Source organism: Molothrus ater, chromosome 3 (genome assembly GCF_012460135.2).
Source record: "Molothrus ater isolate BHLD 08-10-18 breed brown headed cowbird chromosome 3, BPBGC_Mater_1.1, whole genome shotgun sequence".
NCBI lineage: Eukaryota > Metazoa > Chordata > Aves > Passeriformes > Icteridae > Molothrus > Molothrus ater.
Genome location: NC_050480.2, coordinates 12,643,729 through 12,661,227, shown reverse-complemented (window position 1 = coordinate 12,661,227; position 17,499 = coordinate 12,643,729). Strand labels below are relative to the sequence as shown.

Genomic DNA, 17,499 nt, shown 5'->3' with positions numbered 1-17,499 from the left:
AGGCGCGCGAGGCGACGGTCGCGAAGGAGAGCCACGCCCCCTTTTCCCGCCCCCGGCCGCTCCATGAGGGCCTGGCACGCGCTGCGGCGGGCGGTCGCCTCCTCATCTTCCTCATCATCCTCTTCCTCTTCTTTTCCTGCTGATAGGAAGCCTCGCAGGCGGGCATGGGAGACTTCGCTGTCGCCGCTGGAACGGGTGAGGCGGCTGCTGCCGCCCGAGGAAGCGGCGGCGGTGGAGCGGGGCGCGGCGGCGGCAGCGCCTCAGCCGCCTCAGGCTCGCCCTGAGAAGGAGGAGGAGGAGGAGGAGGTGCCGGTGTTTGCCCCCCGTCAAGCGCTGGCTGGGGCGGCGGGTCCGCGCTCCGGCCCTTTCCGCGCCGGCGAGCTGGCGCTGGTGGAGGTGCCAAGGAAGAACAACTGGACGCTGAAGGTGCTGTGCCGGCTGGCGGCGGAGGCGGTGCTGAGCAGCCCCGGAGGCCTCCTGCCCCACCGCGACATCATCGGGCAGCTGCCCGGGCAGATGCTGCGCACGTCGGCCGGGAAGCGGCTGCTGCTGAGGCGGCCCTCGCTGGACGAGTACGTGCTGCTCATGCCGCGGGGAGCCACCATCGCCTACCCTAAGGTACCGCTGGTGGCTGGCAGGTCGCTGGCCGAATCTCACCTTTAATTTCACCTTTAATAATATTAAAACTTTAATTTTAATAGTATCGTGCCATGGTTTTCTCGCTCGCAGGATGTAAGTGCTCTATTAATGATGATGGATATCCACCCGGGAGACATCGTGTTGGAAACTGGCAGCGGGTCTGGTGCTATGAGCTTGTTTCTGTCAAGAGCAGGTGAGAACCTGACTTTAGACAATACGGTATTTATTTATTTCCTTATCACAACTTGGGGGTTTTTTTGCCCAGATACTTATGGTTCTCATGGTCCGTACTATTTATGAAAGCTTTGCTGCAGTTCATGTATAGTTTGTTGACTTGAAGGAAAGTTACATCAGCACAGGGACTGCAAAGCATTCTGACTGTGCTTAGAGGGCCGTAGTGTAAATGGTTACCAAAAGCCCTGCAGAAAGCTGAGTTTCCGCCATGCCTCAAGATCACTCAACTGCAGCTGGTCTTGATATGTTGGGCCCAAGTTTCAGGGTAGGCAGTTGCACCTCTGCTCTCTCTCCATCCATCTGCCTCCTACTGCTATTGCTTGGTTTCTTCTGATCATATTTCTGGAATAAGCTGGTGTTTGGGGTTTTTTAGTTCCATTGGGATTTTGGAGCTAGCATGGGATTATCCTCAAAGCAAACATTGCTGCTGTAGGAGCTACATGCTGAGGAAACAGAAGATAAAGATCAGCACTTCTCTTTCCATTTAGAGAGAGGGAAAGTAGGAGTCCTTAGCTTTCCCCATCTGGCCCTAGAGGCAGACCCAGAACCCAAAGAGATGGAATACCTGCTACAGGCTAAGGCAAAAGCTAGCTCTTGCTAAAACAGCAGCTGATCTTTCTGCCTTGGGTATTCAGCCTACTGTGGCCATTTCATACAATAACACCTGAACTTGCCAATTATTCCTCTCATTTTTCAGTCTTGTCCAACAGTTTTTTTCTAATCACTTTTATTTAGCTATAAATGGGCCAAATTGGCAGAAACATTGGCATTACCAGGCTGTTAACCTTATCCAGGGAAAGAATGCAGTTGTGTGCCAGATCAGCTCTGTCTTGAGGAGTGGGAAAAAGGTATGAAATTGCATTGCTATTTTCAAATTTATCGAATTTAAATTGGCCCCAAATACAGCCAGTTTTAGTCACAGCTGAACACACTTTGGTGCTGATGCAGAAATAAATAGATTTGATTTGCTGGTTCCTAATGATGGCTGCTTTTGCCACTATTGAATACACACCAGTGATACCCAACAAGGAAAACAGCTGCTGTGTGGGTAAATGCTGGAATTCAAATCTAGCGGGCACCTTACCAATGTCCATGGAACTATTTAATTTCCAAAATTCTTGTTGATTTAACAGATTTCAATCATCTCTTAATTGTTATTCCTTTTGTATTTTCTTTTCCATTCTCTCTTTAACCATTTCCAGAAACTACTGGCATGAAACAGGAGAGTTGAGAGAGTGGTATTTGTCATGACTTTAAAATCTTTGAGAACTGGAAAATATGATGTATGCAAATTGTATATATACTGTAGCTTCACAGCAATGAAGGTTTGCCTAGCTACTTCACCTTGTTCTTATTTTTTAAAAAGCAGTTTCAAAAGTAGGAATTATTTTGAATTAGTGGGGGTAAAACTGACCCCCCCAGTGTGAAGAATTTTTCTGATGTTTCTAAACTGATAATCTAAGGTAACAAGGAGTTGGCACTGTGACTCTACAACTGCTTCAGGTGATCAAAGGCAACGTGCTGCAACCTTCCCTTTCTTACCAGCTGGTTCTGGCCTTTGTCTGATGCAGGGTGAGCTGGATCAAGGAGTGACTGTGGGGAAATCAATTCCTTCTTTTACTCAGTTATCTGAATGTATTCACTGTGGGATCACATAGGTGAGGGAAGGGGCCTGGTGACTTCAAACTGAAATGGCTTAGAAAGGCACAGAACTGACCTGGGGAGCTGCTGCTTCCTGACTGCTGCCTGCACCCATTCCAAAGTAGCAAGGAGAGAGAAGTGAGTGGTGGGGATAGGCTTGAGGAACTGGAGTAATACAAATATGGAATACAGCAGTGCACACCCTGCTGTCTGCCTGCACAGCCTGGAAATGCATCCTGTATGAGATACAGTGTACATTGGACTCATGGTAAATTTCACAGTAGTAAATTTAGACTTAATAATTTATTGCTGTTGCAGACAGTAACAGGAAACTTACAGAACCCTGAGTAAATCAAAGAGTACCCTGGAAAACTTGTCTGGCTGAGATCAGTGAGCAGGTTTCTCTGAGCTGTGAGCACTGGTGCAGCATTCTCAGCTGGTACCTCTGGTTGCTCTAGCAGAAGGATCTAGCAGGGGCCACAGATGCTCTACTTGTCTTTTGCTGCAGGAGTGACTTCAGGAAAACATCTTGGAACAGTTTGTACTACCATAACTACACTTTATTTCATCTGTGCATTGATGGATTTCTGTCTGTGAAAGAACTAACATGGCACTTTTTCTGCATGTTTGTTTTAAATGTAAAGAAAACATAGATTGTCATCGATTGTTTCATATGTGACCGTTTCCTAAAGTGGAGATGGAAAGGTGTACTTATGTTATAGACTATGGTTTCTGCTTTTGTTGGGTTTTTTCCCCAAGTCTTTGTAACAGCAGTGTAAAGTGGTGAGTGGAGTGTCTTCTGTTTGTTTGCAGTTGGGCCCAAAGGCCGTGTTCTAAGTTATGAAATCAGAGAGGACCATCATAATTTAGCTAAGAAGAATTACAGGCACTGGCGCTCTGCGTGGGACATAGGACACACGGACGAGTGGCCAGATAACGTGGAGTTCATTCTGAAAGACATTTCAACAGCTGCTGCAGATCTGAAATCTGTAACACTTGATGCAGTGAGTGAATCCAAACAACTCCCCTGTTTGACACCTGTCTTTTCTCCATTAATGAAAACCTCTAGTGCTCGCAGTCACAACTGGATTCCCATATCTAGCGTAACATGAGAAATAACAATCCAGGTCCTCATCAGTGAAAGAAACATTGTAATTTTTTTTGTCAGACACAAATGTTTTCAAGGTTTCAGTTACAGGTTGTCAAATGAAAGAGTGATAAAGCTGTACTGTAGAAATATTACAATTAATTACTGCTGTCTTGTAAGCAAATACCAACTTGCTTTCTTGTATCTCTGCAAAACTGATATTTTTATGAGATACATATTTCAAGCATTAAATTTCAGAAGAATACAGAACCTTATTTAATATGCAACTATGTGACCACTTTGCTATCAGCTATATAGAATGCACAATGTAACTACACCATAATTTAGAGAATGCTGTGGCTTGCTCTCCTGTCCTGCTTCTTTGTATCCAGATTTCCTAAAAGGAGTTTTGCTGAGGAAAATAGGTTGATGTTAAGCGCTCTTCCCTCTAAAGCTGACAAACTACTTACAACTACTTACTAAATGCTTTAAACAAATAGCAATTTTTAAAATGGTGCAAGCAAAGAAATATAATACATAGCATAAAAATACCTTTTCAAAAATGTTTTAAGTAACAGTCCTGCAGGAAGGATCAGATATTGCATATCCCATTGTTCTACAATTGAATAGCTTCCTAGCAGAAGATGGATAAATTGCCAAAGACAAGAAGTATTTTTAATCTTGAAACTGACAGCAAGTTAGACATTGTGACCTTAATCTGTTCTTTTTATACATTTGAGCAATCTTTTTTTTTTCACATGAGAAATAGGTATTCAAATGTGTTGGTAAATGTAGTCTTCTAAAAGTTTTTATTACTATCAGGGTTATGGGATTTAATTACTAGGAGGCTTAACTTCCTACAGACCTTAGCTGGTTAAATGCTACTTGCTGTTTTAGTAGAAATTCATTTGGAAGTAGAGAGGACTTAATTTTGTGTAAGTGTGCATCTCGGGTTTTGAGAGGCAGTGATAAAACTGGTGGATGATTACATCCTGCTGTTGTATGTATCTCTTTTCCATAACCTTTTTTTCCCCCCAGTGCTGTTCTGTGTTACACTGGTAGATGTACATATGTTCTCCCAGGAACATTAATATGTCTTTCTCTTGCAGGTAGTTCTGGACATGCTGAACCCTCAGTGTGCTCTGCCTGTTGTACACCCAAGCCTGAAACAAGGTGGGGTGTGTGCTGTGTACTTGGCAAAGTAAGTATTTCTTTCTGGCACCTTTATTCAGGCATTACCTGGCCTCAGTACAAAACCAAGCATCTTCTGAAATATACATCCAGCATTCATGAAACTATTAACAAAGTTGGGTTTTTTCCCCATGTAACTTTCTTTGGGAGTTGTACTCGGTATAAATTACACTCAGCCAAATCCTTTGGCATCTGCCTGGGGAATATTCTCATTCTGGTCAGTGAAGTTTGGCCTTTGTGGCATCCTCAGAGCAACTGCACTGTTCTCCAATGCAATAGTCAGGTTGCTCCTTTACCCTAAAACTGAAGGACTCGGGTATCCTCAAAGGTAAAGAATGTGCCAAAGTCAGTAGAACTGAAATTTTGTGCTTTGGGTTTTCAAAATACTACTTGACCCTTTGCATTTCTTCAAAAGCATCACACAGGTTATTGACCTTTTAGCCAGAATACGGAGCTGCAAGCTTCCTTTTTTATGTGAAAGGATAATTGAGGTAACTCACAGGAGCTGGTCAGTACTCCCTGCTAACCTCAAGCATAACAAATCAAGCCAAATGGTGGGAACTCAAGAAAATATTGAAGAACCACCTCAAAATGAATATGAAGAAATCCATATTCAGGATGAAGCAGTTCTTAAGGAGAGCGAATACAATGGTAAGGACTTTACTGCTGATGAGATCCCCTACTACTGCACTTTGATAATCCAGTGTAGGAAGAGGCAGTGCTTTTACCTAGGTCAGCTGAGAACAGGCAAGGACACCCTAGACCTTGTCAGGTTTAAAGAAGACTATTAATTGTTATTTAAGTTAAAATATCCTACTAAAAACCTGGGCTAAAAGAAAAAAAAATGCAATCTGCAATAAATAATGACTGCCCTTGTACTACTGTTTTCAAATTTTTGATTTTTAAGAAAAAGCTGTTCTTAATACTCGCCCCAAAGCTGCTTTAGAGGACCCTGATGGACTTAAGGATTCCTTAGGAGAAACAGTGGCCGGTGAGCTCTGTTTTGAAATTATGCTTTTCTGGCAAATCCAAAAATGCTGCCATATATATATATAAAATATTTATATGACAAATGTAAATATATATACAGTCTAGGTCTGCAAAATGCAAAGAGTTCTGAATATTCTGATAGGTGACAACAAAAAAAAGAAAACATATCAGGGAAAAATATTACACGTACATTGTCTACTCTAGGCTGCATGTAGGTCTTAAACTTGTGGGAACAAAATAAAAAGAAATGTCCTTCTCACAGGATCAGTCAGTGATGCTGCTGAAACAAACTACTCAGTGCCTTACATTGCCCGACCATCCCACTGGCAGGAAGCTCATTCAGGTGAGACACTTGGAAAAAGTTTATCTTAAATATTTAGTGGTATTTTTATTTCAAAGAAACTTTTTTTTTTTGTACTAGCATTTGGTATTTTCCTATATCATGAAACCAAAAAACTTATAATAATAAAATAATCATTGTGTATTGAAATACTAAAGTAGTAACTTTTGTTTTTTAATTAGCATTCCTTACCAAGCTGAGAAAGTTTCGACCACTGCTTTCTTGATGCTGCTGCCTCCCTAGCTGCTAATTTGAATATTGTATCAGAATGAAATAAAACATAACAAAGTAGATGCTACATTTTGCAAGTTGTGTAACTTTTAAGCAACGACTGCTCTGATTTCTACCTGGCATCAAGTTTGAAACACCAACTGTTATCCCACTATGTAAAGGGAAAAATTTGAAGTGAATCATCACGTCTGGTGTTGTGATGCAGCCCAGATTGTTCTGCAAATCACAGAATCTGTTTCTGTCTCATCAGGCACACTTCATTCTCCATTGCTTGTAAACCAGTCCATAGACTTATCTTGATTCAGAGTGCTACATGGTTGCCTTTTGCTGGACAGCCTCAGACAGTCTACCAGAAATAAGGAGAAAAAAAATTTTAGTAAGAAAATAAGGGATCAAAGGCTCTCCTTTGAAATGAATACTTTGCTGGCTTCCAAGTGTAGGTTTCTTTAAGAACTAAGTTCTTAAAGCATAACTTTAAGAGATACTGAAATTCACTGGATGTGTTCACTTGATAAAGCTCTGCTTATTTCAACATCAAAACAGTTGTTGACAGGCACAGCTTTGGTTCCCTTCCAGCACTCATGCTGTAAGTTGCCTGCTTATTTGTGAATGTCACTTCATATAAAGTATTCTCAAATGGTTGGAGGAAACAACTTTTTCTGGCCCTTGTCAGAGATGAGAAGCCAGATCTCTCAAGTAAAAACAGACTTAAAGTCATTTTGGGTCTTCCCTGAGTGGTGATGTTTAACACATTAAATTATTAAGTTATGTTTTGTAAACACTGACTTGCTTTATATCTCAGGAAATATTCAAATGCCCATTTTTTCCAAGTTGAGAATCATGTTTGTACTAAAGCTGTCAAAAACAGTAACAATCTTACTGTAAGAGTGAAAATTTGGATATTAATGAGAACACATGCAAATAAAATATACAGAGCTATAAATAACTACCTCTGTATTAGATAAGTATGCTAGGAACTCTGCACTGGTTAATTACAGGAGAGTGTCTTTGCAGAGCTGAGGCCTTATCCAGATGCCTGAGGAAGTTTACATCTCAAGTGTGCTTAACTTCTAATAATAAATTTAATAATGGGTTTGCCCCACAGCTGCTGTATGTAACAGAGGCCCCTAATGCAAAGGCTGAGGATGCTATTGTGAGTAGATTAATGGGCAGAGATTCAATTATGTAAACAATTCTTGCAATAAGCCCTTGTTTTCTACTCATACCCCAGTATTAAAACAGTCTTGTATAAATTGTCAACAAATCAGATACTTAGAGGAAAATGGAAAATGTGATTTAACCTATGTCCAAACCCATACCACAAATGAGCATCCTGCCCTTTCTCAAAACATGCTCTCAGCAAGAGCACTTTAACTCACTTTACACATACCAGTATTCTTATTGTTCCAGCCATAAAAAAATCATTTAAAACAGGACTTTCAATTACATTTATAGTGCAAGAATAGTAACAAATGCCTGAGTAGACTGGAATGCACCCAAAATCTACCATAGTAGGTGAAAGTAACATGAAGAGACTCAATGTAAAGCAGTTGGTACTTCCAGGAAGTCAAGATCCAATATGTGAAAATGAATCCATGAGGGTAAAAGTACAGTTCTGCCAAGGTGTGACAGGGAGGGACAGAGCAGTCCCTGCAGCACTCTGAAGGGCAAGTATGGCCCCAGTTGCCTAAACTAATGGAAAATGATTCACAGTATTTTCCTATATCATGAAACCTAAACCATACCTTGGGCTTTATAAGAAGGAGAGTTGATGAACATTTTTTCAGTTGAAAAGGCATCCTTTGATTTCTGGGATGAGTGCAAGGCCATCATCTCCAAAGTGTCAGTGGAAGAGGAGGAGGATGACAATCCGAGCCGTACAAACCTGCCTTTCTTCCCGCAGAGCAGGCAGTCCGTGGGAGTAGCACTGGGGCCTCGGGGCAGCTGCACCTGCTCCTCATAACTCCTCAGAGCTCCGCTGTGCTGCACGGAGCGCTCTCGCTGCCAGATGTAGTGTGTTGGAGCGATAGCCATCACCTGTGGGAACAGCCATGGTGGCATCAGGAAGAGCAAACATAATGGGGAAACACACAGCTAGAACTAGATCCAGTTAGGGTATGGCAGGGAATTAATGTAGCTGAAATGGGCATCTCTTATCTGTCCCACTGTCCTTAGGTAGGGGTAAGTAATCCTGATACCAGTCAGGTGTGGAAACATTCCAGCTTCCAGCCCTGTACGTTCACCTAAGTCATCACAAACAGCGCCTCATGCTGGGCATGTTGGACACAAGATGGTCTCATGGGCCAGCTCCAAACTGTTCATCATCACTGAAATAACAATGGTGGGAAGCTGGGAGGGTACGCAAGGAAAAGCATCCTGCACTCGCCTTGTTCCTTGTGCTTTTCCCATAGCATCTAATCCCATCCCCAGAAATGGGCCTCTAGAGTAAATGGGAGATTTTCTTTTCCACCATCTGGAAGTAAACATTACGTACTTAGAGCATGACAAGGGTTTTTCCAGATACACACTTCACCTAAAAAGTGAGGAATAAATTTTTTCCTTATAAATTGTAAAGCACACAAAATTATTTCTAAAGTGGATGAAGTGAAACAAATTAAGGTAGATTTTAAATAAAAAAATATTTGCATGAAGCAGATACTGTCAATAGAAACTTCATTTTAACAGTAGCGCAATATAAAATATTCTAGTTTACTTAAAAAACACCATTTCAAACCATGTATTTTAATGGAGAAGGAAAAAATATGGAGGATAAATGGACCATTACATTTTAGGAGCATCTTTTCTTTCCCATGGATTGTCTGTTTACTTTAGGGAAGGAACTGTACAGAGCTAAATTGCTAGCTGGTGTGACTTATTGTGATTTCAGCATCTACAATATGAAATATCCCTCCCTACCTCTTCACAGCAGCGTCTGCTTACAATAGCCCTGTAGTCAATTCTACTCCAAAGTTGATCTCTTAACTTTAAGAAATCAGGGAAGAGCTTTCTCCAGGCTTTGCCCAAAGCCCATGGGAAAATGTCATACTTTGCTTCTTCATTGTCTTCTTCAACTGTGTTTGCCAGATACCTTCAAATATATATATGTTTATGTTTGCAAATATTATTCAATCTTATACCACTATATTAGAATTATTTCTAACATAAAGTAACAGCTATGTTGCAGTGGTTCTTTTTGCTAGTATTGTGAGGAAAAAACACTAACAAAATACAGCCTTCTCTCTGGAATACAGTATTTTTTAAATTAGTTCCATATGCATCCTTTGGGTAAAAAAACCCAAGCTTTTATAAAAATTGTTTTACCCTTGAGTTTCCTAATTTAATAGATAAGCAAGAACTAACACATCCTGACATCCTTCTCCAAGCTGGCAAGAAACCCTTCAATAAAATGAACAGTTTCTGATTGATGCTTTAAATTCTTTAAATAAGGCTTAAAACTCTCCTGTGAAATCTTAAACTTTTCACTTTTTACTTTATGGATTTTAGCTATTCTTGGAAAATTATGTTGCTCATATTAAATTAGGAGCAAACAACTAAATACAGGTCTACCTTTAGTTATAAATGCAAAACTTAAATTACTTTTTTAATGTCTCTGTTCTTCCCTTTGTTCATTATCTAGTTACTTTCAGTTTTATATATGTCTTCTCAGACAACAGGAAAATGTGTACTTCCTCTGGACCCACCTAGTACTAAACTCCTGTAAATCACACTTGAAAAATTAGGGCTTTTAGTCTCCTCCCCAGGATTCTCTCTAGTCCCAGTGTCACCAGACTCTTTGTCCCCCTCTAATCCTTTCACTGTTCTGGCCTGGCTTTTTCCCCTTCAGTGGGGTCAGCGGGCGCCCTCCTCCAAGCTCTGTGGATGTCACCCACAGCACCGGTGACAGCAGAAAGAGCAGCCACCTTTGCCCCTGCACTAGTGTGCAAATCAGAGCATCTGAGAAGCCATGGTACCAGAAAAGATGACCTGAGCACCATAACACTGTAAAAATAAAAAAAAAATGCAGAATCCTCTGCAGGTATAGCCAAATAGAGAGGGTTATGTAGGCCTGGATTACTGATTCCACCATTGTTTCAAAGAATAGGCATTTTACAACTGTTCAAAAAAGTTCTTAGAAATTCTCTAGCAATGTTTTTACAGTTGATTTAAAAATGTTGACAGAAACTTTAATAACAATTTACTCCTGAGATGCCATGGTGAAATGTTTTGCTACAAATGCCCTAAAGGCTGGCAAAGATGTGAAATAGGGTTTTATATGAGCACCTGTGAGCCACATACATGTTGCTTTGTATTGTCCTGAATATATTTCTTGTAATGCTTTAAAAAGCTCCCAGATTCAGTTTGGTAGGCAGAATGCCATTGTGTGTATCACTGCAAGCAACCCCTGTCTGCTGCTCAAGCTTGTTCCATCACAGGAAGAATAGTGACTTTGCACTGTTTATGTACAGTATGTAGATTTTCACAGAACCACAGAATGGTTTGGGTTGGAAGGGACAGCCCCCCTGCCACCCCCTAGATCAGGTTGTTTATATATTCCTCAAGGAAGTCTCATCACCTATTATAATTATCAGTGCCATAAAGAAATGTAATGCAAAGTTTATTCTAATAAAACCAGATAATTTTAAAATACTTACAGAGCCACAAAGAAATTGATTCTGGTATGCTCACTTGGTGTGAAGTTAGCTCTCTTGAAATAAACGAAAGTCATTGCCAAGAGATACTGTTTTAAAATGTAAAATGAAGTATCAATGTGTTACTTAAATACGGTATTTCCTAAATCGATTCACACATCTTGCACCAAGATATTTTCATCATTTTTAACAATGAGGAAAGCATGAATTAAGTTTCTTGAAACTTCCATGTGAAACCATTAGAAAAAGATGATGTTCTGTATTTGAATTAAAGTATCAAGTAATTTAAGGGCAGATTTCTCACACAATGAATGTTCTGTTAACTGAGAAGGAAATACACTTACCTTGTCTGCAATTTCACAGCAACAGTCCATCCAAAGGAAGTCTTGGATTAGATCATCATCTGTAACAAGAGAAAGCTGTAGCATTTCAAGCACCAAAACTGTTTATGTCAGCAGGTGTTTATAAATAAATAACAGATGGTCTTTCATTAAACCAAATGAAAGAAAAGAAGCTAGACTGGCCAGTAGGGAACAGAGAAACTGTTCCCTACTGCAGTAGGAGAGGTTTAGGTATGAAAAAAGCTTACATCACAAAAGAAAACAAACTCTACCAGAAAGGCAAGGTGGAAAATCTGGTGACTGCATTTCATCCATTCTCAATAACAGCAGGTGAAAGTGAAAAATAACCATTTTTTTTTTCTATTTGCATCATTTCTTCCTGCATTACATGCTTCCAGGTGATAGCACACCATTATTTCAGAGGAACTGCTGAGATCCTGCACCTTCATTACCTGGCAGCCTTTATAGGGTAATACTTGCTTATTTTTGGTCAGCACTTCATTGTCCATGACCATGTGCTGTAATTACCAGCAGCTCTCTCTGATTCACTTCTGTATTTAAGGGTCAAATAAAAACCAGCTGTAATCTTCCACTATTACTTCATGTCTTTGCTAAATTAAATAAATACAAAACTTCATTTGAAAGAGACACAAATAAAGAAGAGATGCTCCAACTCCTTAGATTATTCCACTTCTTCCCCCAGAAGTTTATTCCCACAGTAAAGAACATGTTTAAGAGACAAGGAGTCCTTTTTTTAAGCCTTGTGTAAAACAAGATGCACATTGTTTTACATGTATTTGTTGAAATATAAGAGAAAATAGTAAGGAAAATTATCAAAAATTAAAAGTAGCAAACCACCTTGGTTTCATTTGTAATTTAAGAAAGATACATTTCATCAATTTGGTAGCCCTTGTATTTTTAACTTAAGCATTAAATATTTCTATACCATACTATAACAACAAAACGTTTTGATAAAGAATTGCCATAACTCTCAATATGAAAAGCACTCTCAAAACTCCTGAGCTCAGAAAACATTCTGTTCAGTCAATTCATTCATATCTCACATTATTAACCTACCAAATAATTTAAAGAAAGCTGTCATTTCCTGACGCTGAATAACTAGGCATGGTCCCTTTGGACATTTATATTTCTGACTAGGAACCCCTTTTTCACAATTTTCTTGATGGTCTTTAAAAGCAGGTCTCTTTAGTCTAGTAAGTTTTTTTTGCTGATGTGATCTGGATGCACTCGATTTTACATGAACAGTGACAGTGGGAGTTGTCTGACACACCAGATTGTGTTTCATTTCGTTTAGCAAAGGTTCCTGTTAAAAAAATAAGAAGAAATTAACTACAAAATTAGTCAGTTTCAGCACTAGTACATTTCTTTCGTTCATTTGAAATGTTTCAGTAGAACTTGTATGCCAGATGATGGAAAAATTATTTTATCAGTACTGATTATCTAAGTCTTGTGCCCTAAGACAGCCACGTAGAGTTCTTTGATTTAGTTCTAATTTTATAAAGCTTTATTTTTCCCCAGTAGAAGGAGCCTTCAATTTTGCTTTTTCCAATCAACTTTGGAAAATGGGAAAAGAGCCTTTCCAGGAAAAGCTGCTGTTTATCAGATCCTTGTTGCTCCACACACTTCCTTAGATCTACCAAAAAACCTGTGTTCTTCCCCTCCAATTTGTGATTGTGTGTGGGGTTTTTTAAGGAATATTAATAGAACTAAGGCAGCAGAACTGTGATTGAGCCATGTTGATTGATTAAAATGAAGTCTTGAGCTCCTAATTGCCCTTGGGGATTAATCTTATCCCTCACGCTGGACATACCCTGAAGGCACAGCCACGGAAACAAACATACCTGTGGTGTTTGTAACCGCAAAATGTAAGAGGATACCAAACGGAGAGTGAGGAAGGGTATTTTTTTGGCGGGATTAAACGTATTTACGCCTTCAGGTCTCCCGGAGGGGGCTGTCGGAGGCTGGCTCACCGCAGCCTACCTGGCTCCCCAGCTCTCGGGTGGCTGCCGCATGAGCACGGAAGGGCCCTGAGGCAAGGCCGCGTTCTCGGCTCCCGCTGCCACAGCCCAAAGCCGCCCCTGGCCGTGCCTGTGCCTGTCCCTGTCCCTGTCCCTGTCCGCCTCCCTCAGCCGCCTCCCCTCACGCCTCCGCGCCTCGAGTGGCGCCTCTCGCAGCCAATCACCGTGCGCGGGCCACCGCTCCAGCCAATCGGACGGCGGGGTGCTCACTCCTCCCGCCCCTCCTGTTGGCTCCCGGGCCGCGACAGCCAATGGGAGCGGGGCACGGCGGGGCCGCCTCCTGCTCGCCCCGCCGCCTGATCAGGGCTGCCTGGGGGCTCTCAGCAGCACTGCGCACCTTCCGTTCCCTTCCCTTTCCCCCTTTCCCCCCCCCCGTTTTAGAGTAGGCTTAGATGAGATGTTAGGGAGAAATTCTTCACTCTGGGAGTGGTGACAAGGCATAAGTTGCCCCGAGAAGCTGTGGATGCTCCATCCCTGGAAGTGTTCAAGGCCAGGCTGGATGAGGCTCTGAGTAACCTGGGATAGTGGGAGGTGTCCCACCCTGCCCGTGGCCGGGGATTGGAACGAGGAGATCTTTCAGGTCCCTTCCAACCCACGTCATTCTGTGATTCTATGATTAAAACATCTCCCCAGATTGATAAACGTCTCCCCAGAAGAGATGGGACACGAAGGAGAAGGGATACCTGACTCTAAAGATCATTAAACACAGAGGTGCAGGATACCCTGCTGCTACAGAGGCAATTAATGCAATTAGTCTAAGGCAGTCTATTGAAATGTAACAAGAATGAAAAAATCCCTTTGCTAATAAGATTCAGTGTGAATCTTACTGTTGCCTTTTGTTAGAAGAGCTAAAGATTTATTCTAGGAAGATGGCAAGACATACATCCATTTTCACTGTTTCCCCCTGCACAGGCCAATTAAAGTGTAAGTGGCCTCATTTGTTATGGTAATGAGGAGAGAGTCCTCTTTACACCTTCCTCATCTTCTATTAATAATTTGCTAAATTATTTACATGCTCTGAATTAGAGCCAGGGAAAGATCATGCCAAGTTTCTGATCAGGGAGAGAGATAAGAAACATACCAAGTGGTAAATGTACCAACTAACAACATCTCTGTATGGAACAGACTGAAGGGTGGGGACAATACCAAATACATCGGCAGGGCAAAAGTCTGTTTCTTTGAGATTCTCTCTTCTTGGACACATATTCACAGTGAGTTACCTACATCAATTGTTCTCTTTTTTTCTCTTTTTTTTTTCTTTTTTTTTTTTTTGTGCATATTACTTTTCGTCAAAGTACTCATCAATTAACTACTGTTCATTTGATAATTGTGAAAAACCAAGGAAGACAGAAATTTCCACATAACCATCTTAGTCTTTAAAACCAGGAAAAAAAAATCTTTTTTATTCCCTGTTGCAAAACATGAAGCTGCAATGATAATTGTGACATGCATACTTCCTTATTCTTTACACCTTTACATCAATAAAAAGTGACTTACAGTGTCAATCTTTACCCACACAGAGCTTCCTATAGCTCTCCAACCTCTGAAAGAATTTTTGGGCTGGTGGTTCTGCATCAAAATATTAAAAGACTTCTTTTCTCACTCAAAAATCTGTCACAATCAAGTCATTGAACAGGTATTGTGACTCTTCCAGCAGTGTATTTTCCCCAGCCTGCCAGGACTCAGGTCCTGCTCTGGCTCAGGCCCGTGGCACAACATTGGATCAGAGTCTTGAGGAAACTGAACTTGTGAGAGGGAAGTGTCTGGGACTCTGCCTTTCTTCCCTTGCAGGACTCTGCAGCCCGATGTAGGCCTGAGATGGGGATGACCCAAGGATTCAACTTCGGAAGCACGATGGAAAAACATCGACATGGAAAGGCTGATCCCTGAACTCAGTGAGAAGAAGGAAACAGAACTTTGCCTGACTCTATAGTCGAACCAACTGGTTCCCAACTTTGCTTTTTATTAACTACAATTTTTACAAGAAGGATGTTGAACAATTCATCCAAGAATATCGGGAAGAATGGATGGAGCTTCTGGACTCCCAAGTCGCTTGTTGGACATCAGGGAGCGCTGTTTCACCACCAGTGATTTGAACGGAGACAAAGCAGCGTTTGTTACACGGGGTTTCATGCTGTACCTCGTTCCTAACCCTTCCTGTAGGTGTCATTAAATTAGTTTAGCCACTCTTCATCTCTATATGTAATCACAGTTTGAAATTACATTTTTGATATATATACATTTTTAAATATATATCTTCTTATATAATTTCATATAATAATATATAAATTTATACATCATTCTTATATAAATATGTGTATTTGTATAATATTTATATTATATACATATTATATTTGTATATTATATAAATATATTTACATAGAATATATATTATATATTTCTATATTATATATGTATAATGTATTTGTATTATATGTATTTCTATAATATTTATATGAATAAAATTAGTAAGACCTGGGATTCTTATAAAATCTTATTTCTGGAAAAAGCAAAAAATAATTTGATATACACACTGAAATTCCATTATGATATATGTAGTTATATAGCTATCCAGAATTTGGTCCAAAAAGGCAGCTGCAGAGCAGTTTGATTCCTTTAAATGAAAAAAGGACTTAAAGTTTTTTCAGTGAATGAGTTGTTTACAGATAGATCAGGAAGCATCACTGAGGAAAAACACAGGGATAGTATTTTTATAAATTACATTTAGGATATAGATACTTTTTTCAGATTTTGATATTTTTGAGATGACTTTTGCCTCTGATATCCTTTTCAGTGAACTTTTTATTTTTTTTTTTGCCTAAGAAAGATAATACAGGTAAAACACCTGGTATTGCTTTTCAAACAAAATCATGAAGAACCACCACTGATTCTTGTAAATACAGATCACTATCCCAAATAAAATATGTATTTTTCAGTTAGAGACCTTTCTTCCTTCCGGCAGAGTGCAAAATAGGAAAAAAACCTCTCTTCCCTGTAGAGATGACTGCTGATCCTGCTGGGGGAACCTGCCTGGCCTCTCAGTCAAACACATTCTAAAGGAAATGCCCATGGATTGAGAGCTCCATTCCCAAAGACCCATTGTGAAACTGAAGCACACATCTACAAAAGCAAACTTTGGACATGAGGTTAATTCTTTCAGAGTAAAGGGTGTAGCAAGTCACAGGATTAAAGTAAAGCAGAACAGATGAACCACCTGAACCCACATCTGTCACCAGAAACCTGTTTTATAAGTGGGAAGAGAGAGAAAGGATCTAGATGAGTTGTGAGAAACAAATTTTTAGGGCATCAAGGGGCCTGGACCAAGACTAAGCATAACAGACTGAACACAGTTTGCCAGTTTGCTACTGGAGCAAGTAAGCAAGGATACTGGAAAGGTGCCTTGTGGTTAAATCCTCATTTTTGACAAAGTTACAATATGATTAAAATTAAAAATAGTTCAGTGCCACTTAAGTATATGTCACTGATGGATGAATGGGCAGGGAAATTTTTTCCAGCTTTGTTTACTTGAAAAGAACATCTGAGCATACAGCAGTGTTGTCTAATATTTAAGTACCAAAACAGCTGTAGTTATTCTCAGCTACTGAGAAATTCAGGAGCAGCTCTAAGGAAAAAATGATTTGGAAATTATGCAGTGCACAAGGAGAATAGTGACTAGGCTAATAGAGCAAGTGGTAAAGGAAAGTGGAGGCTGCCAGCAAACACAGTGCATGTTTAAACATGCTGCTCCTGCATACTTCAAAACAGCCAAGCACTCTGCAGCAACAAATCTCCGTAAATCTCCAGGGACATAAGTTTGAACTTGTTCATTCCTACTGTAAATAGACTGATACATCCTGTATGAACTTAACTAATTCCAAGCAGACAGGGGAAGCCTTTAAGATTTATTTTTAAGGATTGGCATCTGTATGCTGGTTGTAAATGAAACAAAGTAGTCTTATCTGAAGAGTTCCAATTTCTCTGTAAAACTAAACAGATGATATAGACTACATTAGGTCTTCACCATCATGTCACAAAAGATGAATGATAGCTCTCAACATCAGTAACTCAAAACTAGCTGCACATATTTTACATTACAGGGAAAGGAGGTGACCTGCAG

General features: G+C 40.3%; 2 protein-coding genes across 6 annotated transcripts; one reads left to right on the top strand and one right to left on the bottom strand.

Moving 5' to 3' along the window:
* The first annotated feature begins 41 nt into the window (after nucleotides 1-41).
* On the top strand, nucleotides 42-15,587 carry TRMT61B (tRNA methyltransferase 61B). Of its 5 annotated transcripts, none has more exons than XR_008508279.1 (7): nucleotides 42-618; nucleotides 730-832; nucleotides 3,328-3,518; nucleotides 4,711-4,802; nucleotides 5,208-5,443; nucleotides 5,700-6,125; nucleotides 6,305-6,420. XR_008508279.1 is itself a non-coding variant. In XM_036380546.1 (7 exons), the coding sequence occupies exons 1-7, from the start codon at nucleotides 64-66 to the stop codon at nucleotides 15,191-15,193; spliced, it is 1,278 nt and encodes a 425-aa protein (XP_036236439.1). In that variant the 5' UTR covers nucleotides 42-63; the 3' UTR covers nucleotides 15,194-15,587. The 5 variants fall into 5 exon arrangements, 4 of the variants coding, with proteins under 4 accessions (XP_036236439.1, XP_036236438.1, XP_054370313.1 ...); XM_036380546.1 differs by lacking the exon at nucleotides 6,305-6,420 and adding an exon at nucleotides 15,174-15,587 and having other exon boundaries at nucleotides 6,045-6,125; XM_036380545.1 differs by having other exon boundaries at nucleotides 6,045-6,125.
* Nucleotides 6,502-13,302, bottom strand: SPDYA (speedy/RINGO cell cycle regulator family member A). Its single transcript, XM_036380548.1, has 4 exons — nucleotides 13,206-13,302; nucleotides 11,347-11,405; nucleotides 8,099-8,390; nucleotides 6,502-6,699 (listed from the first exon to the last, which is right to left on the bottom strand). The coding sequence occupies exons 2-4, from the start codon at nucleotides 11,374-11,376 to the stop codon at nucleotides 6,611-6,613; spliced, it is 411 nt and encodes a 136-aa protein (XP_036236441.1). The 5' UTR covers nucleotides 11,377-11,405; nucleotides 13,206-13,302; the 3' UTR covers nucleotides 6,502-6,610.
* Nucleotides 15,588-17,499: the final 1,912 nt, after the last annotated feature.